We start from the raw sequence: 23,124 nt of genomic DNA on the forward strand, positions 1-23,124 counted from the left end.
ATAAAATAGAAACTCTAAAATATAGAGTAAAACTATGACAAATTACTAAAGTAGAAAAAAGTGTATAAGAACAAAGTTACATAAATGAAGAACAAAAAAAATATATATAAATGAACCCTTTAAGGGAAGTTACTGTTTTTGGTAATGAAAAAAATGTCAACCACAATATCAACGTTTACTGCATACAAGTGTGGTCTACTTAACCCAAAATATGAGTAATTATTTATAGGGTATAAAAGTAAAATCATTCATTGTCAATGCAGAAACCTATCCGACCTAACAATGCATTGGCAACGAGACAACCATTGACAAATGTACTGATAACTATATAGAGCACATGTGTCAAAGTGGCAGTCCGGGGGCCAAATCTGGCCCGCCGCATCATTTTGTGTGGCACGGGAAAGTAAATTTTGAGTGCCGACTTTCTGTTTTAGGATCAAATTAAAATGAAGATTATAGATGTATATTAAATTTCCTGATTTCCCCCTTTTAAATCAATAATTGTAATTTCTAAAATCTATTTTTTTCTGTTTTTTGTTCAAAAGCCATTTCGTAAAATCTCAAAATATATATATATAAAAAAAGCTAAAATAAACATTGTTTTAGATCCATAAAAAACTGAATATTCATTATATATTCATTGACTTTGTTTTGCTGGTACTTCTACCAGGTGGTGCAACATTCACATCAGCCCTTGCATCTGCGTAAAGGCGACTTCTACGCTTATTTGTCGCTCTCCTCTCACGACAGCGACTGTGGCGAAGTCACTCAATGCACCGAGGACAAGAGCACCACACCAATACCGTACCTCATACCGACCTTTGCCGCAAGCCCCACCCCAGTCCCGAGCCCTGACTTGACCGTTGAAGCCAAAACACATCATCCAGACAACGACAACGTTTGTACTCTTGACTTGAATACACGTGATCACCCCGCCGCCATCTCCAACCCCTCGTTGCCTCCCAGCCCGGACCTCTGCGACGAGGAAACACTCTTCCCTGCCTGCACTGAGGAGGTCTACTTGGGCCCACCTCTATGCTACAGCATACCACCCACTAATAACGCCCCAATGAAATTCAAACTGGATGGCCCACAACCATTCTTGCAGAGAGAGGCACAACTCAGAAACACTGAAGAGGATCGGAGTGCCATCTTTGCTCTTCCAGAAGTTACTGACCACGGTTTTCCTCCTTACAACAACATGCCATCCCATGGAAAGATGTCAACGATCTCCAGCCTTGATTCCCTACAAACGTATGAGGGGAAAAATATACCTGAGGATGTCCAAAGCAATGTCTTAGCTGTTCAGGAGCCTTCTGTTGAGGTCTCCCAAAGTTCGCCCCTATACTTCACCATTCCAGCAGTCCAGGAGAAAGTCTCCAAACTTGAGGAACCACAACTCTTAAAAGAACAGAATAAGCCAGGTGATCTCAAGAGTCTTGTCTCGGCTGAACCGGAGACTGGTTATAGCTTGTTTTGCATCAATAATGAGGTCCAAAGGGGTTCAGCAGTCAAGATTGGTGGTCCTAGACACTTCCTCACAGATCCTAAGAAGGTCAAAGGCATGGCATCTGCTGTCCAAGAGCCTCCCTACAGCTCTTTCTCCATCAACAGCAAGGTTTCAGGTGAAGCAAAGCGGGGGGAGGCCTCGCAACTCGCAGGCTGCGACGTGTCATGCCGGCATGAGGAGGCGCGTAGTAATGAGGCGCCTTCTTATCTTAATCCCCGGGCGCGTGTCGCCCTGATAGACTCCTCGCCGGCCCAATGTTTGGCAGATACTAAAACGCTTCAATCCAATATTGGCGCCGTAATGACCAAGATAAGTGTCGGCGGCGCTGCGACAAATCCCTCAAAAGAGCCGCCCGCCTCCGCCACCGCCGCCACGCGTATTAATCCCAAAATTAACTGCGGGCCGATCAAAGAGGCTGATAGGGCGGCGACGGGGAGGCGAGGCGAGGCTGCAGCCCGCAGCGTCAAACAGCCTGAAGCCAGGACGACAGCACGAAGGCGTCAGGAAGCCAACACGACAACGACAAACGTCATGGCGGGGAAGAAGAAAAAGCAGGTTGGTACTTTGCTATTAGACTGATTCTCTTAAATCTTCTAATTAGTCCTGGACAGGGTTAGATAGGGCATTAAAACATTAACATCCATCCATCTACTATACCACTTATCCTCACAAAAGTTGTAGGAGTGCTAGAACCTATCCCAGCCAACCACAAGCACCAGGAAAACTGGTTGCCAGCCAATCACAAAGCACAATGAAACAGACAATCACTCATGCTCACAATCACACTGCCACCAGGTAGGAATCGAACCCAAACAGCTTGCCCCAAAATCAAACAGGAAAAGAACCATTTCAACATCTGTTGCTCTTTTTAAAAAAAAAAAAAACATTTTTGACTACTGATTGATTTCTTACTTAGATGATGAAATCAACATTTTACTTCACAGGTGTCAACCTTTTGGGCCACCACATAAATGAGTGATGCACACAAAAGTATTTAACTTAATGTTTCTGTTTAAAACCTCATTTCATCTCATCTTATTTTATGAACCGCTTTGTCCTCATTAGAGTCGCGGGGGGTGCTGAAGCCTATCCCAGTTGTGTCCGGGCCAGAGGCGGGAGACACCTTGAATCGGTGGCCAGCCGATCAGAGGGCACGAGGAGATGGACAACCATGCACCCTCACCGTGACCGGACGTTTGGTCGCCGGAAGTTTGGTCGCCCGGACGTTTGGTCGCCCGGACGTTTGGTCGCCCGGTGAATATAATTTTGAGAGTTGGTTTCAACTGTAGATATTTAGATATTAAACTCTCTGTCTCTCATGAATATAATTTTGAGAGCTGATTTTAACAGATCAACTCTCATGTTGTCAAACGTCTGGCGACCAAACATCCGGTGACCAAACATCCGGCGACCAAACATCCGGCGACCAAACATCCGGCGACCAAACATCCGGCGACCAAACATCCGGCGACCAAACATCCGGCGACCAAACATCCGGCGACCAAACATCCGGCGACCAAACTCACACCCATACCTAGGGGCGATTTAGAGTGTCTAATCAGCCTACCACGCATGTTTTTTGGAATGTCGGAAGAAACCGGAGTACCCGGAGGAAACCCACGTAGGTCCGGGGAGAACATGCAAACTCCACACAGGTGGACGTGACCTGGATTCGAACCCAGGATCCAGAGCTGTGAGGCCGACGCGCTAACCACTCGCTCAACCGGGCCGCTCTCTGCTGAAATACCAAAAATTCTGTAGTCTTTGATAAAAGCCTGAGGACTAATGAAAATAATATGAAAATTCATGAAGGTCCCAGGGGGTGCTGGAGCCTCTCAATTCTATAACATGTTGCACACGTTTTGCAATGTTGACTCCCAAATAGATTGGACATCTTTCACCATGAATGGATTAAAATCACTTATGAAGGTCATCTAACATTACTCACATATATAACATTAAACAACATCTAAGGAAGTTCATGTCATCTATTTCAGTCCACAGAGGGAAAGTGCCATTCAATCCGCAAGCTTGATGCTAAGCTAAATATCAAATGTATATTCAAGTCATGTCCAGCAGTAAAAAAATGACTTTTACACAAAAACAAATGTATGCTTCCTCTCAGTTTTGCATCCCGCCCCTCCCCCTCATCCCCCCGAGGTGCTAAGGTGGGATTTGCAGACGTCTCACTTTCAGGTCCAAGGAACAACATCAGCATAATTACTATCAGTCGCATTTGATTAGGATTCATCAGCCTTGAATTAGTGCATTTGGGCTCTTTTTTTTTCTCCCCCACTTTTCTATTTCCTCATGCAAATCAGCAAACAGTCTTGCTCGTTGGCGCTTTAGCCACTTTTAGCATTTTGAAGGAATCGTCGGTAGGCGAAGACAATTTTGCTGCTAGTTGCGGTTTTCCAAACACAAAAGGGAAAAAAGCAAATGAGATGAAAGTGCAACCCAAAGAATAATAAAATGTAATGCATTGTTATTATTATTATTATTATGCATGGTGGACTCTGTATCCCTCCGTGGATTTTATTTAGATTACCCAAACGCAGTTTGCAAAAACTCGCTTGATTTGTTTGGATTTTTCTTCTTGGAGAGGACACAAAAAGCTTATCCCAGCTGAATTCAAGCAAAAGGCGAACTACACTCAGGGGTCACCAACTCTGATTGTCAAGGGTCCGTATTCAGTCTGTTTTTCATGTCCCCCCTCATCCAACACACCTGGAACAAATAATTAGGATCATTATCAGGCTTCTGGACAGGTTGAGGATGAGTTGATTATTGGATTCAGTTGCGGTAACTGAATAGTGGCCCTTGAGGACCGAAGTTGAACACTACTGCTTTAGACTGGTCACCAGTTAATCATAGGGCACACAGAAAATAACCATTTCCACTCACAATCACACCACCATCGAGTTGGAATCGATTCTACGATGCTGGCAAGAACCACTGCCCGATCGAGTGGCACAATACACATTTTCTAGACCAATTCATGAATAGAGTTTTAAGCTATTTCTGCACATTTCAAACCGAATTAAATGAGTATTTCTTTGTCTGTGTGGCAGGTCAAGGCTGTCAATCAATCCACCAAGACCCAAAAGAGTCAGAGCCAAGTCATGGTTCGGCCTATCAGAGTAAGTCGCAAACAACTACTAATTTTTTACCATTCTTGTTCTGTAAGGTTTATCCACACTAGGCCCATTGCCTGCCAACCCTCCCAGTCAAAAATAATTGGACATCCAGCACTGTCAGTGGCAGTGAATGAGTTAAGACCTGGTCGCCAGTCAATGTCCGGTCACATGTAGACAAACAGCAGAGGTGGAAAATGATCTAGCTTGGCTCTTCCCCTGAATTCCATCATTTCTATCACATACAAAATCAAACAAAAAAGCCGAGGAACAAAGACTATGAATATACGGTACGCTTTCACGTGTGTGTACACTAGTGACTGGCCTATGGGTGCCTCCAGGGCTAAGCAAACCTCAGTGCCCCCATCTACACTCACAAACCACCCTCAGGGCAGGGCACGCGAGTCCTGTAGACACTCTGACAGCCCAGCAGCTGCATACACACACACACACACACACACACACACACACACACACACACACACACACACACACACACACACACACACACACACTCGAGAGGACGACACTGCATGCACAAAACACACACACTCACAAACACATGATATCAGCGATGCATACAGCTGGTACTGACCCCCATCGGGTGTCCCAGTCTAGCCCACCTGTTCACGCACACACACATGCACTAGCTCAATTAAAGCAATGGTGAATGCAGCTCATGATGTGCTCTGTGACCCAGACAGCAGAAGGTCCACAAGTGTGTGTGTTTGTTGAGGTTTCATCATCCACTGATGCACTGAAAGTTTCATACCGACAAAAGAAGAGAAATAAATAACAGTTCCTACTGTGGACTGATTCAAAAGTAATATCAGTGAAAGTATTTTTCTCACCCAAATCATCCAGTTTAATGCTAATCCCCATAGTCATGAAAGACTAAATAGCGTTAAGTTTGTGGTAGTTGCTCACAAAAAAACTTGCACATAATATATATATATATATATATTTATATATATATATATATATATATATATATATATATATATATATATATATATATATATATATATATATATATATATATATATATATATATATATATATATATATATATATATATATATATATATATATATATATATATATATATATATATATATATATATATATATATATATATATATATATATATATATATATATATATATATATATATATATATATATATATATATATATTCCAAATAGTAAAATTGGTATGAAATGTATATGCATTTTCATTTAAATTGCAAATACATTACATTTTCAAAATAAGATATCGGTATGGGAAAAGCTATCCCATTTATTATTGGAATCATCCTAAAAATCCAAAATGTGCATCACCCTCTACAGTGTGAACATAGCCAAGTTTTGACTCCAAAATATAAATTGGTAAATTTTTCTTGAATTCCCTCTTTTTCTTGAATTCCCTCTGCATTTCCTTTATTTTTTTTCTTCTCCCATCCAGACAGGACCTTCAGGAGGCAGGGCCATCCCAGTTCAACTGTAAGGGCACCTCCTAATCTTCCCTAACTTGAAGAGGTCCACGCTGCCACCACCAAACATTTCAGAATGAGGACAACTGACATGTGACTGCTGAAAGAGATGAGAGTATAATACAGAAAGTGTGAAGAAAGTAGAAAATTTAAGAAAAGACATAAGAAAGAGAAAATCCCAGATTGAACATCACGTCCGACACACACACACACACACACACACACACACACACACACACACACACACACACACACACACACAGTTATATAAACTTCATGACATACAAAATACACGAACACAGGCAAGACCATGTGACAGAGCGATGTCTTTTTGAAGACGACCCTGAAAGTTAAACTGAAAAATGGACAGAAATGTGATGTTTTATCTATGCAACAATGGCATAGCATCCGTGTTGCGTGTGGTGGTGGCCATATTGCGAGGGTCATGCTTTGGTGTATTGCTGTTTTGCTTGGATGAATGAAGCTCAACTATGGTTTGAGTCTATTTGTGCCTTGCTTAAGATGACATCTACCTTTTTAGCAACCATATATGGATGAGGGTGAGGATGATGATAAATTGTGTACATTTGTAAAGGTGGAATGCTACTTGTGTGTTGCTTTGCGTGTCCCGATTGCATGTTTCCCGCATCCTAAAACTCTTGCGAGCTAAGATATCAACGTCATCTTTGGAGAAGTGTTTCATCTTTTTATTTAATTTTATTTTTTACTTGGAATTGATGTGAAACAGAGGTCAAAAGGTAATAAAATATGTCTGTTTGCTATAAGAAGAAAAAAAACGGCCACTCTTTTTACTGTTTGCTGTATGAAGCTGATGTGATTAGGATGACTTGTAGCACCTCATCCAGGGAGAGGCATGCTCAAATACGCCAATAATTAATAAAAATGAGAAGTATCATTACTTTTTGTGGTTTATTTTTTCAAAAGTGGCTATTTTGTGTACAAGTGAGAAAGTAGCAGCCTCAATCAGGATGAAAAACATTGACCACAGACAACCAAATGTTTATGTTTCGATATTGAGATTATGATGGTGATGATGATCAAAGTCATAAATTCCCATTTAACTGCAACATTTTTTTTTGTCCTGCCCTCAATCACCTCCACTTTTCTTCTTCTCCGCGCGCCATGATTGGAGTATAACCACAGTGAAGTGAAAACTTGTTTTCCTCACCCATCACAAGGTCACCACCATGATGATGATGATGATGATCATAAAAATGATAATGAAAAAGATGATGTGTTTTTATATGATCATAATGTTGTCCTGATTGAAGGAGCAACGTTCCCAAAGTGATCCCAGCACTCATGACAGAAATTATTCATCAAATGGGAAGAGACAATCGCACCTTCGTCATGGTGTACATTCGTGCATGTATTTGTTTCTATATCCTGTAATCTTTGCATTGCTTTATTGGACAAATATTGGCTTGTTATTCATATTGTTTTATTATCTTTTTCGCTCTAGATACAAATGTATAAGTGTTCCAATGATCACATACCATTGCTATTGACGACGATAGATGTCAAACCTATTTTGACTGTGACGGCCTGCAGTGGGTGGCCCGGCTTGAATGGTTAAAACTTTGGCCTCCGGGCTCTGGGGTCCTGGGTTTAAATCCAGGTCGGTCCACCTGTGTGGAGTTTGTATGTTCTCCGGGTACTCCGGTTTCCACCCACATTGCAAAGATTTGAATGTTAGGCTGATTGCACTCTCTAAATATTAGGTTCCAGCATCCTCCGGAACCCTAGTAAGGATAACGCGTTTGAGAAAATGAATGAATGAAGGAACTCTACTTTCGTTCATTCATTCATAGAGCGATGCTATAGTTACTATAGTATCCCTGTTTTGTTTAAAAATGCATTGGAGTTTCATTTTAGTATACACATACTGTTTTATAGCACCAATACCATAAAAATCATGACTATTCTACGTCATCTTCAAAAGATGGACATTGAGTTGGGAGGACAAACCACCTCATAGAGTGCGGTAAGCCAACCACTATCTTTTCCACATTCAATATGGTGGGTCAATATGGGCGTGGTTACTGTGTAAGTTAAGCAAATGCACAGTATCTGGTCCTTTCGTAGAGCGTTTTCAATCTTGGCGGACGACTACCGCGACGAGGTAAGCCGTAGAGCAATTTACTGCTTAATGCTAGGTTGAACACACCGTCGACAATTTAAGTTTGGACTCCTTTTTTCTCACCAATTGTGTGCCGCATCTGACTACTAGTTATCTTAGCGTCACAACAACGCTTCCCATTTGATTTAAAAAGTATTATGTTGCCCATTTTCTCTCCATTATTGAGTCATGTAGTTGTGTGTATCTTTAATTTAATAAAAAAATAAGCCGAGACATGTCCGCACAAATTGCTTTGTAAAAGCTATATATATATATATATATATATATATATATATATATATATATATATATATATATATATATATATATATATATATATATATATATATATATATATATATATATATATATATATATATATATATATATATATATATATATATATATATATATATATATATATATATATATATATATATATATATATATATATATATATATATATATATATATATATATATATATATATATATATATATATAGCCTTTATGTGTCAAATCCAGCTGTTGTCTAGTCCTTGAACGCATCATTTGTGTAGTTAATTGTGTACCCATGCTGATTGAATGTTCCTAGCAGCTATCAGGAAACATTTAAAAAACAATTCAATAGAAGACGGTGAAGGGCCGAGCGATGTCCGAAAGGCCAAAAAAAAGCAAAGTGAAGTTGACGTAGGCGTCCGAGCGACACAGTGACGGCCGCCATCAATCATCACGCTACGTCTATGTGTGTATGTGTGAGTGTGAGACAGAGACAAAGACATAAGTTGATGTCTATTATCAATCACTTGCATATTGAGGTGTGCAGCTTAGATAATTGTGTGTGTATACATCTGTGTGTATATTTGAATTTGTGTGTGGAAGAGAGCTTGTGAGTGAGGGAGTTGGTAAAAGAGGAGGTGTATAATTGTGCGGGTACTTTGTGAAGCCTCTCACATAATATTTGATTTTTTTTCCACCCGCTTTTTTGTTGAACAATACAGCTAACCAATTCACACCATCCTTACCTTGAAAGGTTCCAAATACTTCCTCCAATATGACTCCTAAGATTCATGGTTGGCCAAAAAACACATTTATTTATTTATTCCTATCAAAATAACATCAGTTATGCATAACAACATTAATCTCCAATTGCAAACATTTCAAATTTTCAAATGAGGAGCTTTTTGTTATGATATACTAAATTCACACAACCATGAATTCACAAATCCAATGTATACACAAAATTTTGGCAAAAACGGATTGTCGTTCGAAAGTTTTTTATTGTCGTTCCATTTTTTATTTTTGACAAAAAAAGAAATACTTCCTTGAATTGTCCCAAAATCAACAAATTTACACAGCAACCCTGCCAAAAAAAAAATCAACCGAATTCCACCCGTGAATGCCCCAAAATCAACAAGAAGTGGTCATGGAATGTTGCCAAATAAGCAGGAAGTTACTCAAAATACAGAGGAAATTACCTGTAAATACCGTAAAATCAACAGGGAGAGAGTATACTGGAGATTATCTTTGATATCTTCAGGCCTAAGGAGGGGACACCCTGAATCGGTGGCCTGCAAAACGCACGTGTGTGAGTGAATATTTGTGCATGAGTGTTTCTGTGTGACTGTTTTTTTTCTTTTTGGTTGGTGTCTGTTTTTGGATTAAAGTTGATTAATCAATGTAGCCACCTGATGATGTAGAGCAAGGGTGTCAGACTCGGGTTGCTTCGCGGGCTGCTTTAACATCAACTTGATTTCACATGGGCCGAACCATTTTAGATATAATATTTAGATTTTCTTTTTATAAATGGATTAAAAGAACTGGATTAAAAATCCCTGAATATTCAGTTTTTTTATAGATTTAAAAAAATATATTTTAGCTTTTTTATATATTTTGAAATTTTACAAAAGGATTTTTTAAACTAAAATCACAGAAAAATTGATTAAAAAATGACAAGGATTGGTTTAAAAGGGGGAAAATCAGGAAATGTAATATACATCTATACTCTTCATTTTAATTTGTTCCTAAAACAGAAAGTCAGCACTCATGATTTCCTTTCCCGGGCCACACAAAATGATGCGGTGGGCCAGATTTGGCACCCGGTCGGGTAAGCACAGACTCGGTTTCTGCTAGTGGTGGTATGATTGAGAGTACCAATGGTTGTTTCTCTTTCTGTGTGCCCTATGGCTGACTGGCGTCCAGTCTAGGGTGTAGTTTGCATTTTGCCCAAAGTCGGCTGGGATAGACTCCAGCAACCCCTGCAACCCTTACGAGGATGTGTGGCTGTATCGAAGATGAATTAACAATTTTTATATTTGTCCCAGCGAGGGACTTTTCATTGAGTATTTGTGTCTATGTGCAATCATAAATGTGACTTTGTTTGCTTTTGAGTCAATGCGAATAGATACGTATTGTGTAAGAACATTTGAGTGAAGTGTGAAGAATGAATATATGTCTATCTGTCTCACTTCTCTCTTCTGTATAAGTGTGTTTGTGTATAATATTCTTGTGTATGAGAGTGTGATGAAATAAAAAGGTGATGTTGGTACTACGATTTCAGTGCGGGCAAGCGTGGGATCGATTCCCGTTTCGTGCTGCTGTGATTGTGAGTGTGAATGGTTGTTTTTCTCAATGTGTGCTCTGTGACTGACTGACCAGTCTAGATTGTTGTTGCACTTGTCACCGAAGTTAGCTGTTATAGGCTCCAGCACCCCAGTGACACTTGTGGGGATAAGTGGGACGAAAGATGATGAAATGACTGTGAATGTGACAGTGATTTTAAATTTTGTGTCTGAATGAGGCATTTTAAGTTGATGTGTAATTTTATTTTCAAGTGTGAATGAATAAACTTGCATTTTTGTGTCTGTGTGTGAAGTTTGTTTTAATTTATGTGTATCTGAAAGTATGACAAAGACATAAGTTGATGTCCCTTATCCATCATTTTCCTATTATTGAAGTACGCAACTAAGATAACCAAGTGTGCGAGCACGTCACACAGCGGCGTGCTTAATTCCCGTTAGCACTTCATTCATCACTTGCGTGCGAAGAGACGTCACTGGCGTTTCAGTTTTCATTACCGCTGCGGGAAGGCGCGCTCGGGCTCCACTTTCACCTTTGACCCTCGGCCAACCGACCTCATCCATCAAGTATCAGAGCGGCAAAATTTTCATCAAATATTAACAGCGAGCCACGCTTTGACTTCCAGCGCACGATGCGCATTTTTGGTGGCGCTTAATTTGATTTGACGATCTTTCTTCTCATTCTTGTCATTGTTATAACATTTTTTGACAATCTTATCATTGGATATCTCGAATCAAAAGTTGAGACTTTTTAGCTGATTGGTTTCCAATGACAGCAATATTCTTCTGTCAATGGCGGAGAATGAGTTAAATGTTGGACTAGACAAACAGGGCTGCCATCCATGGATGCTATCGACATGCTGGGGAACAGAACACGCATTCATTCAATTATTTTCCGACCCACACATCCTCACAAGGGTCGGAGGGGTGCTGGAGCCTACCTCAGCGCACTATGTGCACCACGCGAGGGACCTGAATTGGTACCCAGCCAATCGCATGGTAACACTCATATCTATAACAATTTAGAGTAGGGAAACCAGCCCACCAAGCATGTTTTTGGCTGTAGAAGTAAACTGGAGTACCTGGGGAAAAACCCATGAAAGCCCAGAGAGAACCCACACAGGCCCAGAACATGCAAATTCCAAACAGGTGGACCGACATAGATTTGAACCCAGATCTTCCACTCTGAGGCCGGCGCGCTAAACACTCATTCCCCAGGCCCCCCCAGATTCCAACGACTTAATTTTTTTCTTCTGATTTTTCGTGTTTGTTACTTTTTTTTCGTACAGAACATGTACACTTATACCTCTACTTACGAAACCACTTGTGCTACAAATTAATTCTGTAAGTAGAGGCCACACTATAATACATGTTGCTGAATTTTTTGACCTTGAAGAATAGTGTCAGCGTACAAAGGAGTTCACGATGTGACTTTTTCATCTTAGGGGAGACCCAATCGTTTGTGTGTGTTTAAAAATGTAAGCTGCTAAGTATTTGAAATATTTACATTCCATAATGTTTTGAGTAAGAAGCTAAATTTAAAAAAAAAAGGTTTTATTTGAACTCACGTCATCACCAAGGTTTCGCTCGTTGACATTCCTCCACGCGTGCACGCGCACGCCCCAAGTCGTCAGCGTATCATCGAGCTGCAGAGGCGCGACCGTACACGGAGCTCGCAGGCAGCAAGCTGACACTCGGCAGGGAGGATGGCCGGACACGAGACGCTTTTGTCGGCTTGCGGAGAGAAACGATAACGGCCCACCAGAATGCGATATGACAAGTAGAAAAAAAACAAGATCATAATCATTTTAATCACGGTTACTCACAAAGACACTTTTTTTTCGGGGTTATCCGCTTTTTTTTCTCTTTCTTTCGGTGGGGCTACCGAAACCATGCTACGGACTTCCAGAGTTCCATCAGAAGGTTAAAGAAGAAAATAAAGAAGACAAGGAAGTGTTGTGCTCTGCTCACCGGCACTATGATCAGGATCTTCCCGGACTTCAGCGTGCAGGTGACCGCGTCGGCTGCCGGCGGAGGCTCCGGAGGAGGCGGAGGGATGGTGAGCGGAGCCCCGGTGGGACGCATGCCGGTCCCGGGAGCCACCAACGGAACCCAACAGAGTGTCCAGGGACTTCCGAGCTATCAGCAAAGGTACAAGGCGACCTGTAGCTTCACTGCTCGTACAACACAGAATTCAAAAGTCCACTTTTACGGACCATTTTGACACATCTCTCATCTCATCTCATTTTCTGAACCACTTTATCTTCATTAAGGTCGCGGGGGGTGCTGGCACCAATCCCAGCTGTCTCCGGGTCAGAGGCAGGGGACACCCTAAATCGGTGGCCAGCCGATCGCAGGGCACGAGGAGACGGACAACCATGTAGACTCACACCCATACTTAGGGGCAATTTAGAGTGTCCAATCCGTCTAGCATGCATGTTTTTGGAATGTTGGGGGAAACCGGAGTACCCGGAGGAAATCCATGCAGCCCCGGGGAGAACATGCAAACTCCACACAGGTGTAACAACGTGGACTTCATTTTGACACATCTTATCTTAAATTTGCTAGTTTCATTAAGGCTTAATAGCTTTGGCTTCGAACTCATTTGTCACCACCAACGGGGACAGGCGTCAAGTCCGTTTGAAGTGAATGTTTCAGTGACATTGATAGCAAAAGATGACAAATCCATTTGAAGTGGCTTCGCCGCCGTGTTACTGGTTCACCGTCATTTACGGTGATGTGCGTCAAATTTATTTCAACTGAGTTGAAGGGCATGATTCAGTGTCATTGACAGCAGTAAACGTCCAATTTATTTGAACTGGTTGGATTAGATGTGAAGGATGTCTCAGTACCACTGACAGCAACAGTTGTCCAGTTTATTTCAACTGCATGGTTGCACTGTGTATGAATGATGTTTCATGCATTAATGCATTAATGGCAATAGATGTCACATTCTTATTCAAATAAGTGGACAAGCGGTATATATTGTTTAAGTTCCACTGACGGCAATCGATTTTAACTGGAAACCATTCAATCTTTTGATTTTGGTCATTGACAGTAATAGGTGTCTAATCTAATTGAACTTGGGGGGACTGGCAGTTATCAGTCTATCACTGTCAGTCCCCCCAGTTGAAATAGAATTGACTTCTATCGTTGTAAATGGCAGAAAATTTTTAATAATCGTTTGTTATGATGAGAATTGGAGATTTTCTTGGTGTACAGATTAAAAAGATGGTGATATTATAGTTTAATTTGGCCCAAAAATAATTGTAATTGCATTTACAATACATTTAGAGTCTTTGTTTGGTCACTTTATAATGAAAGAAAATCAATTATGTCAAATTTTGAGTAAGTTATTGGATTGCATGTGAAAAAGTCTAAACAATATCGGATAAAAATGTCATGTTTATACTAATTAGTGAATCAACATAGAAAATGTGGGATTATGTGTTAAAATGTGTTGCCCCATTTCCACCAAATTTCCTGGCTTTCACAACTGGTAGACTTAAACCAGCTGGATTGAATGATAAGATCTGATTCTCCAAATAAAAATTCCACCCATCTGTTGATTTCATATTTACTTCAAATCACCCACCCTATCCCCCTCACGGCACCCCCGTAGGACACCGTGAGTCGGGCGCTGAGCTCCCTTAGCTCCTTTCCTCCTGTCTCTGGTTCCTTCGCTTCCTTTCTCCTCTCATGCGCTCACAGTGTGAATGATTGCTTGGTGGTCCCACTCAGTGGGTTGTTTTTTTCTAATCATCACACACGGTGGGGTGCCGAAACACGAATACAACCTAAAGCCCCTCCCCACCCGCACACACCTTCAGGAATTCCTAGACAAGTGGTTCTCTGATGAAGTAGAACCGCTTTGAGAGGACATCAATCAGGGGCGGAGCTTCATCCTCCAATGGGCGGAGTTGTTATTTAAATATAGCTTTTTCCTCTGAAGGGAATTTAACTATGTTGTCAACTGATGGCCTGTCAGAGGACCTGAGAATCCTCAAACATGTGCTTTGACGTTGACAAACAAAGGCTGTGTCGGGGAATCTCTCCTGATCCGCTATAAAGTGAATTTTCAATTTTTTTTGTGTGCTGTCGGACTGTGGCAAGTATACGGTAGATTATACCACCTGTTTCCGTTTTTCCCGCAGGGTTCTAAGGGCTTGCTCTATGCAAAATCCCCCGCCCCACCCCTTGTTTTTCTTCGTCATGGAGAGGACTTGAACTAATTGGTTACTTCTTGGTTAAATGTTGATGGCTCAAAATGTAATTTGATATGTATGTTGTAGGCATGTATACCTATTGATCCTTGGAGTTCATTTTTTTTAATATTACTTTTGTCTCAGGGCTGAGTTTAAGTATTTGCAGACTTATTGTTGCCTGTAGGTTCCAGCTCAGCCAGTAGAGGGCATACGCGCTCTTTAGGTGTTCTTATCATGTCTGAGTTGATGAGACTTTTTTAGCAAAATACAGTTGAATTTGTAATTATACTCATCTGCAATTATTTACACGACAGAAATATCACCCAAGAAATCATTTGCAAAAATGGTCTTTGTCCGCAAAATTGGTAAAAATGTCATTTCCAGCCAAGGCCACAAGATGGCTTCAAATACTTCTTTGTGAGATAATGCTAATATTTGAATATTTAATATATAATATTTTAAGCCGGCAGGGTTCATTCATCTTCCATACCGCTTCTCACAAGGTTCGCGAAAGGTGCTGGAGGCATATTCCAGCCAACCATGGGCATCTGGTGGGCAACACTCTGAATTGGTTGTGAACTAATTGCACGGCAAAATGAAACACACAACCACTAACGCTCACGATTATACGCCAAACGAGTTGGCCGAAGAACCACTTTTCCTGTCAGGTGGATAAGCCTGCAGGATATGACCTGAAAATACAATATTGAATTATATAATAAAGGGACAGTACTAGATATTAATGAACATATACATATTTATGTTAATGAACATATATATTTCAGTTTTTTTCCTCGAGTAATCTTCACAAACAAATTTTTATTTTATTTTAAGTACTTAAAGTGGGAAACTTCAGTTTAAAAATCATTTTCGCCCTATTTATGGTATCTTACCCCATATACAATGTATTTACTATGCCAGGAAACAAAGGGAGTCCATCACTTACACTAGTCTACTGAATCAATATCTGGCTCTCAAGATTTCCATTATCTCACCTGCACCGACGTGGATAATTTCTGTACCTTGTTAGGCACTCATTTTCATACTTTGAAATATAAAAACATATTTTTTTATGTAGGGTTGCCAAGTGGTTAGCGTGCCGGCTGTACACCTCTGGGGTCTTGGGTTCAAATCCAGGTCATGTTCTCCCCGGCCCTGCGTGGGTTTCCTCCGGGGACTCCGGTTTCCTCCCACATTCCAAAAACATGAATGCTAGGCTAATTGGACATGCTAAATTTTCTCTAGGTATGGGTGTGAGTGTGCATGGTTGTCCGTCTCCATGTGCCCTTCGATCGGCAGGCTACGAATTCAGCTCCAGCACCCCCCACAACCCTCATGAGGTTAAAGCGGTTCAGAAAACAAATGTGTAGGCCCGGTGGCGTGAGTGGTTAGTGTGGCGGCCTCACAGCTCTGGGTGTCCTGGGTTCAAATCCACGTTGGTCCACTTGTGTAGAGTTTGCCTGTTCTCCCCGGGCCTACGTGGGTTTTCTCAAGGTACTCCAGTTTCCTTCCACATTCCAAAAACATGCACGATAGGCTGATTGGACACTCTAAATTACCCTAAGTATGGTTGTGAGTGTGCATAGTTGTCCGTCTCTTTGTGCCCTATGATCGGCTGGCTGGCCACCGATTCAGGGTGCCCCCACCTCTGGCCTGGGGTCAGCTAGGATATGCTCCAGCACCCCCTGCAACCCTGAGGATAAAGTGGTTCAGAAAATGAGATGAAATAAAGTATATAATACTAATTGATCTCTACCAAGGATTTCTTTGCAGAGAACTTAGTTTTTTTATGTTATTTTCCCCACATGCTCGTAGCCGCTGAATACCCATAATGCCCTTGACCTTGAAAGGTTATTAGTGTAGAACCAGACGCCTCCTCGGGGGTTCTCATCACACTAAGCCACGCTGACACATGGCAAAGACATGCGTTTCGTATCTAGAAAATTCTAATTTTGTGCAGAAATATGCTATTTTGTGACAGTTTTAAGGTCTGAACGGTGCCGTTTATTGTAAAAAAGGAGAAAATACTTATTGACTTGATGAATTGTGGTTGAAATTCCCTTTTTGCCATTCAAGCCAACAGGTTCGACAGTAACTTGGTGCGCGTGCGTGTGAGATTTACCAGGTAGTTTTCCAAAATTCTTTGTGCCGACATTGATGGCAACCTGTAAAAGGCGGATTTAATGAAACTCCCCAAAAACGCACACACATTGAATCTGTCACGCGCACACGCACGACACGTGCGGCGTGTTTGCGGCACGCAGGGAGAGAAAACACGCTGCCGTTGCCGGAGGAGGGGGACACGCCGCTCCACCACTGCCCACCGGCGTGGAGTCGGTCCTTTCGTTTGCATTTTTTTTCCTGCAGTCGTTTTGGTTGATGTTTTTGTTCCCTTCATTCCCTAATTCCACGCGGCGGGTTCGGCGATCCTCGCCGCGCGGAGCGGTATATTGGAAGCTCCTTAGCGGGGGTCCCCCTCGCCGCGTTCGGCATGCAGACGAGCGCCGACCGCTTCCCCCTTTCGAGTCGGCACGCTCGCGACAGGAGAGCTTGACGCGCACGCGCACGGCCATGGCTTTGTCTCGCGCGGCCGCCGTGACGCATTGGCGTTCCTGCCGACGCGCCGCCGCTTCCGCCGCCTCCGCCGCCGCCTGAGCGAGCGCGAGAAGAGAAGCCCCCAAGCAGGCGGGCGGCCCCGGGAACATGGCGCCCACCAAGTCCAGCATCCAGCACGAGCACGCGCGCACTCAACGGTAACGTTGCCGAATCGTCTAATGTGGCTGTGTTTGGGTTATGCGTGTGTGTGTGCGTGTGTTGGTGTGTGCGTGTGTTTGTGTATGTTGGCGTGCAAGCTGAGCAACAGTGTCGCGTGCACGCGCCTGCTCGTGTGAGCGTCGGCGTGGGGATGAAGTTTTATGGCGGCGCGTGCACGTAAAGGCACCTGTGCTGAGATCACGTGACCACGCTCAAACGCTGCCTTCTGATGATGTCTCACCCGCTGACATGAATTGCATTCTCTTACGATTACCCTATTTTGCTTAGTCATCAAATGTGTGATGTTGAAATTTCCTAAAGACAGATTGACTCTTTTTTGTAACTTTTCAAGTCCTTACTTGTTGCTCAAACGGCTATTTCTACCTATCATTCACGTATAAGGAAGGACTGGTACTGAAATAATACGAATAGCAAGCTAGAGAGGAATTCACTGCCTGTAAATTTCAGAAATAGTCTTGCAAGAAGTTAAAGAATAAGATTGTGATATGAGTTGTTGTGTTGAACAGTAGCCTGAAGTCAGTGTGCAGAATCTCATGTTGCTTTGTCTGAGTGGCTCACAGTTATATTGATTCTCATTAATCAGCTTAAATCCGGCATCCATATTTTGTCAATATTTCAGAATGATCCCTCCAGTTAGGAACGGACATACACGGATTAAAGCCCCCCAAAATGATAACTTTTTATAAATATATCGTATGTGTCAAGGTTAAAATGAGCATCCTTGTTTATTTTTTACAGTAATCCCTCGAATATCGCTTAATGTAGACCACACATGGCCGAGATAATCGAAAAATCGCGAAGTAGGGTCACCCCTATTATAACCACTTTCCTAGTAGCAAGAGTATCTTCTGCTTGTAAGTTTCAGCGTGGAGTTTCACATTTTTATGAACTTTTTAATGAAACAATTAATAATTAATAGCAGAAAAAAATCACAAAGAAGTGAGTTCGCGATAAGTCTTAGCCTGAGACTTGGATTGGATTGGTTTGGATTGGATAACTTTATTCATCCCGTATTCGGGAAATTTCGTTGTCACAGTAGCAAGAGGGTGAGGATACAGAAATAGGAAAGGCATTTTAGACACAAATACATAGGTAATAAGTAAGTATATATATTTGTATATATATATATATATATATATATATATATATATATATATATATATATATATATATATATATATATATATATATATATATATATATATATATATATATATATATATTTATATATATATATATATATATATATATATATATATATATATATATATATATATATATATATATATATATATATATATATATATATATATATATATACATACACGTATATAAGCACATATATACATACACATACACGTATATAAGCACATATATACATACACATACACGTATATAAGCACATATATACATACACATACACGTATATAAGCACATATATACATACACATACACGTATATAAGCACATATATACATACACATACACGTATATAAGCACATATATACATACACATAGATGCACATGCATGCATACAGTAGGTCCTAACACACATTTTATTGTTAAAGAGCCGGACAGCTGATGTGAGGAAGGATCTGCGGAAGCGCTCCTTCCTGCAATGAGGGTGCAGCAGTCTATTGCTGAAAGAGCTTCGAAGGGACCCCACAGACTCATGCAGGGGGTGGGAGGTGCTGTCCATGGTGGACATCATCCTGTTCAGCATCCTCCGCTCTCTCCCTTCCTCCATAGAGTCCAAAGGACAGCCCAGAACAGAGCTGGCCCTCCTGACCAGCTTATTCAGTCTGTTCCTGTCCCTCTCTGTGCTCCCGCATCCCCAAAAGACCACTGCATAAAACACTGTAGATACCACCACAGTGTCATTAAAAGTCCTCAGCACACTCCAAATGACCGTAGTCTTCTCAGTAGGTAGAGGCAGCTCTGGCCCCTTTTTTACAGGGCATCTATGTTTGTGGACCAGTCTAGTTTGTTGTTGAGGTGAACACTCAGGTACTTCAAATTCTCCACAATTTCAATGTCTGTACCCTGGATGTGCACCTGAGTGGTCTGTTGAGGATTCCTCCGAAAATTTAGAGTGAAAGGCAGATTACACCCTGGACTGGTAAGCAGACAGCCAGAGATATTACATCATGTAGATTCATTCATGTGGGAAGAAACCAGACTATCCAGAGAAAACCCACACAAGCCTAGGGCGAACGTATACTCTCCACCCAGGAAAGTTTAAACCTGGTATCGAGCATTCGCAGAACCATGAGGCTGACATGCTAACCACTCGTCCACCGGGCCGCCATCATGTACATATTATTTGAAAATTTCGTGTTACAGTCATGTATTCGGGTAAAAAACAATAAGTGACAATTGATTCACATTCTTCATAGTGTGTTTTTTAATGTTATTTTTTATATATATACATATAACTATACATTTTGAAAGTGCATTTACTCTTAGGAAGAAGGGTGTAAACATCTTTGATTCCCTTTAATGTTGATCAAGCATCTGTGTGGACGCCTATTTCTGAAACATATATTGCATGTGTGCTTAAGCGTGAATCAGGTAACGTGATTATTGAGCCGTATATGTCAGTGTGACACGCGTACGCTGTTTTTTTCCTCCAATATTTCGTCAGTGTAACCTCGACACCGACATCTGTCGTTAGCACGGCGTCGTGGATCATTTTGTTCCGGCTGGCTGAGGACGCTTTTTCCCTCTCCTCGCCTCCCTCGCCCGGCTGGCTTTTTATGTTTCACGCTATAACGAGGCGACACCTGCCGCTCGGCCCGAGTCCAACGCTAGGCTGACAAGTCTAGGGGTATTATCCAACTTTTATTTTACCTTCATTTTTTTAAATCTCATTATGTACCTTTGATGATGATAAACCTCCAATTAATTTGTATTTTGATGTTAAAAAGTTATTTTGGGCTGATTTTATATTTATATATACATATATATATATATATATATATATATATATATATATATATATATATATATATATATATATATATATATATATATATATATATATATATATATATATATATATATATATATATATATATATATATATATATATATATATATATATATATATATATATATATATATATATATATATATATATATATATATATATATATATATATATATATATATATATATATATATATATATATATATATATATATATATATATATATATATATATATATATATATATATATATATATATATATATAAATATATATGAATATATAAATATATGACATATATGTGACGGACTTGTTACTCCAGCAAACTGGAAATCTGTGTTTTACGCATGTTCGTAAGGCATAGCAAGTGCAAAATAATTATGAATTTATAACAAAAACAAAACTTTCATACGAAAGCATGCATTCATGTGCTGGAAGATTTGATCTTCTTATCATCAAAACGTCTGCAGGTTTGTGTGTGTCTGAGAGAGTGAGTGAGTGTGTGCAGGATGCTAAAAGCATTTCAATGGAGTCTATGTGAGTCTGTTTGTTTATAGGAAAAAGCACTTTTATCAAATGGATGACAAAAAAGCTGGCAAAGACGCCCTGAGTTATGTCAGCTGTGACGGATCATCCGTGAGAAGGACGCTAGAATGTTTTTCCACTCAAAAGAAAGTACTATATTCAATGGTACCTCTACTCACGAATGCTTCTATATACGAAATATTCAGGCTACGAAAAGCCATGACAATAAAAATATACAAAAAAAATGTAATTCATGAAACTTCAAATGAAATCAAACATCTCCCCCGAAATATAATTACACTTTTTTAACCTGTATTTTTTTTCTTAATCGTCGGAGTACAGCTGCTTTCCCATTGGCTATCTCTCAATTCCTTACTGGACTCACATTGGCGAAAAGGAAGATGTGTCTTCATGATTCTGGAACTCAGGTCAGACTGCTATAGATGGATGTGAGAGCCAACTTGTTTGGGGTAGTGACCACTGGGTTTCAGGGGAACCCGCATGTGGCTCTAGAGCAGTCTCAAAATGTCAATTCAAGTCATGTAAACACTTCTGGAACAAATTCATTTCGTTAATAGAGATACTACTTTATTTGCAGGTTGGCATTCAAAAGTTTGGGGTCATTATTGTTTCAGCCAATTAGAAAAATTAATATGTTTTATTATTCAAATAAAAACGTATAATTTTAATTGTTTTATTCAAAACAAGACATTCAAAATTTGACAATGCGGTTATTGCATCGAGATTAATAGTGGAACATTATTATTAAAGGCACTGAAACATAATCATTCACCAACAGCACCTAGTATGCAATTTCACTGAAGCATAACCATGCATGAAGCATCATTTGCAATATTTCAGTCCTCCCAGTCTAGACGGAAACCGAAGGATTAAACATTAAACTTGATATTTCAGTTTTTTGGGAGAAAACTCCTGAATTTAGTAGAAGCCACTCTGCCCTACAGCTGGTTGAAATCAAACCATCTTGTCGTAAAAGATGCAACTCTGCTATTATATTTGTCTGTTTCCGTTTTGCTTTGTGCAATATTCTGTGGAAAATCAGTCAAAAGTCAGAAACTGTTCTTTGCATTTTAGGGTCTTCTTTTAAAACTTGCCACTTTTTTCATCTGTCTTGTGGCACTTCTAAAACTTCTCATATGATATCTTCTTGCACTTTTATGAATTGAACCGTGGCAAAGCAAGAAGCCGATTCATCGGCAAAATGGCCTCTGCCGCCGCTTTGTCTGGGTTTGTCGGTAATTCATCTTTTAATTTCTGCCGTCATTCATCTGTCTTCTTCGCCCTCCAACGCTCCGTTCACCGGCGGCGTCCAATCCCACGCGCCATCTGCTTCTCCTCCTCCCCCGCAGCCAGTTTTGTCTGCTGCGTGAGGATCCATTTCTGGAGGCATTTGAGCCCCGATAGGCATCTGGAGGAGACCAAATTAATTTCCAGGTAGCAAGTGAGGAAGCCGGTGGGGGTGGCGAGGGAAGCGGGAGCGGAAGATGAAGCCGAGGAGGAGGGTGAAGCGCTTTTAGTACCAGTAAGTGAAGGAAAGTGGACTGTGACATCATCGACTTGGATAAGAAATGTTTAGCAGGTACAATTGGGGAGGAAATATTCAGAAATCCAGAATCAAAAGTGAGTAACCCAAGGATTTTTGTTTATAAAACGGGTGCAATACTCCTGTCATTTTTGCCAAATGTTCACCTAAAACAGAGGCATCAAAGTCATCTTTGTCTTTTGTGGACTATAAGTCACACCAACGTATAAATCACA

The 23,124-nt window shown here is 40.6% G+C and overlaps 2 protein-coding genes across 4 annotated transcripts in view; both read left to right on the forward strand.

The window, feature by feature from the left end:
- The window catches only part of akap6 (A kinase (PRKA) anchor protein 6), a 91,076-nt gene extending 84,678 nt beyond the window's left edge, over positions 1–6,398 (forward strand). For both annotated transcript variants that reach the window (XM_077730935.1, XM_077730936.1), the window contains exons 20-22: positions 671–2,065; positions 4,582–4,650; positions 6,109–6,398. In XM_077730935.1, coding sequence (XP_077587061.1) covers positions 671–2,065; positions 4,582–4,650; positions 6,109–6,150 — 1,506 coding nt within the window. In that variant the 3' untranslated portion in view covers positions 6,151–6,398. The remainder of the gene's footprint in view (positions 1–670; positions 2,066–4,581; positions 4,651–6,108) is intronic.
- A 6,107-nt stretch (positions 6,399–12,505) lies between these two features.
- npas3 (neuronal PAS domain protein 3) overlaps positions 12,506–23,124 on the forward strand; it is a 136,482-nt gene continuing 125,863 nt past the window's right edge. The window contains exon 1 of one of the 2 annotated variants that reach the window (XM_077731608.1): positions 12,506–13,005. In XM_077731608.1, the coding sequence (XP_077587734.1) occupies positions 12,833–13,005 (173 nt within the window). In that variant the 5' untranslated portion in view covers positions 12,506–12,832. Of the gene's footprint in view, positions 13,006–17,199; positions 17,813–23,124 lie in introns of those variants that run through there. The other variant, XM_077731610.1, reaches the window with a different exon arrangement.

Source organism: Stigmatopora nigra, chromosome 13 (assembly GCF_051989575.1).
Source record: "Stigmatopora nigra isolate UIUO_SnigA chromosome 13, RoL_Snig_1.1, whole genome shotgun sequence".
NCBI classification, from domain to species: Eukaryota; Metazoa; Chordata; class Actinopteri; order Syngnathiformes; family Syngnathidae; genus Stigmatopora; species Stigmatopora nigra.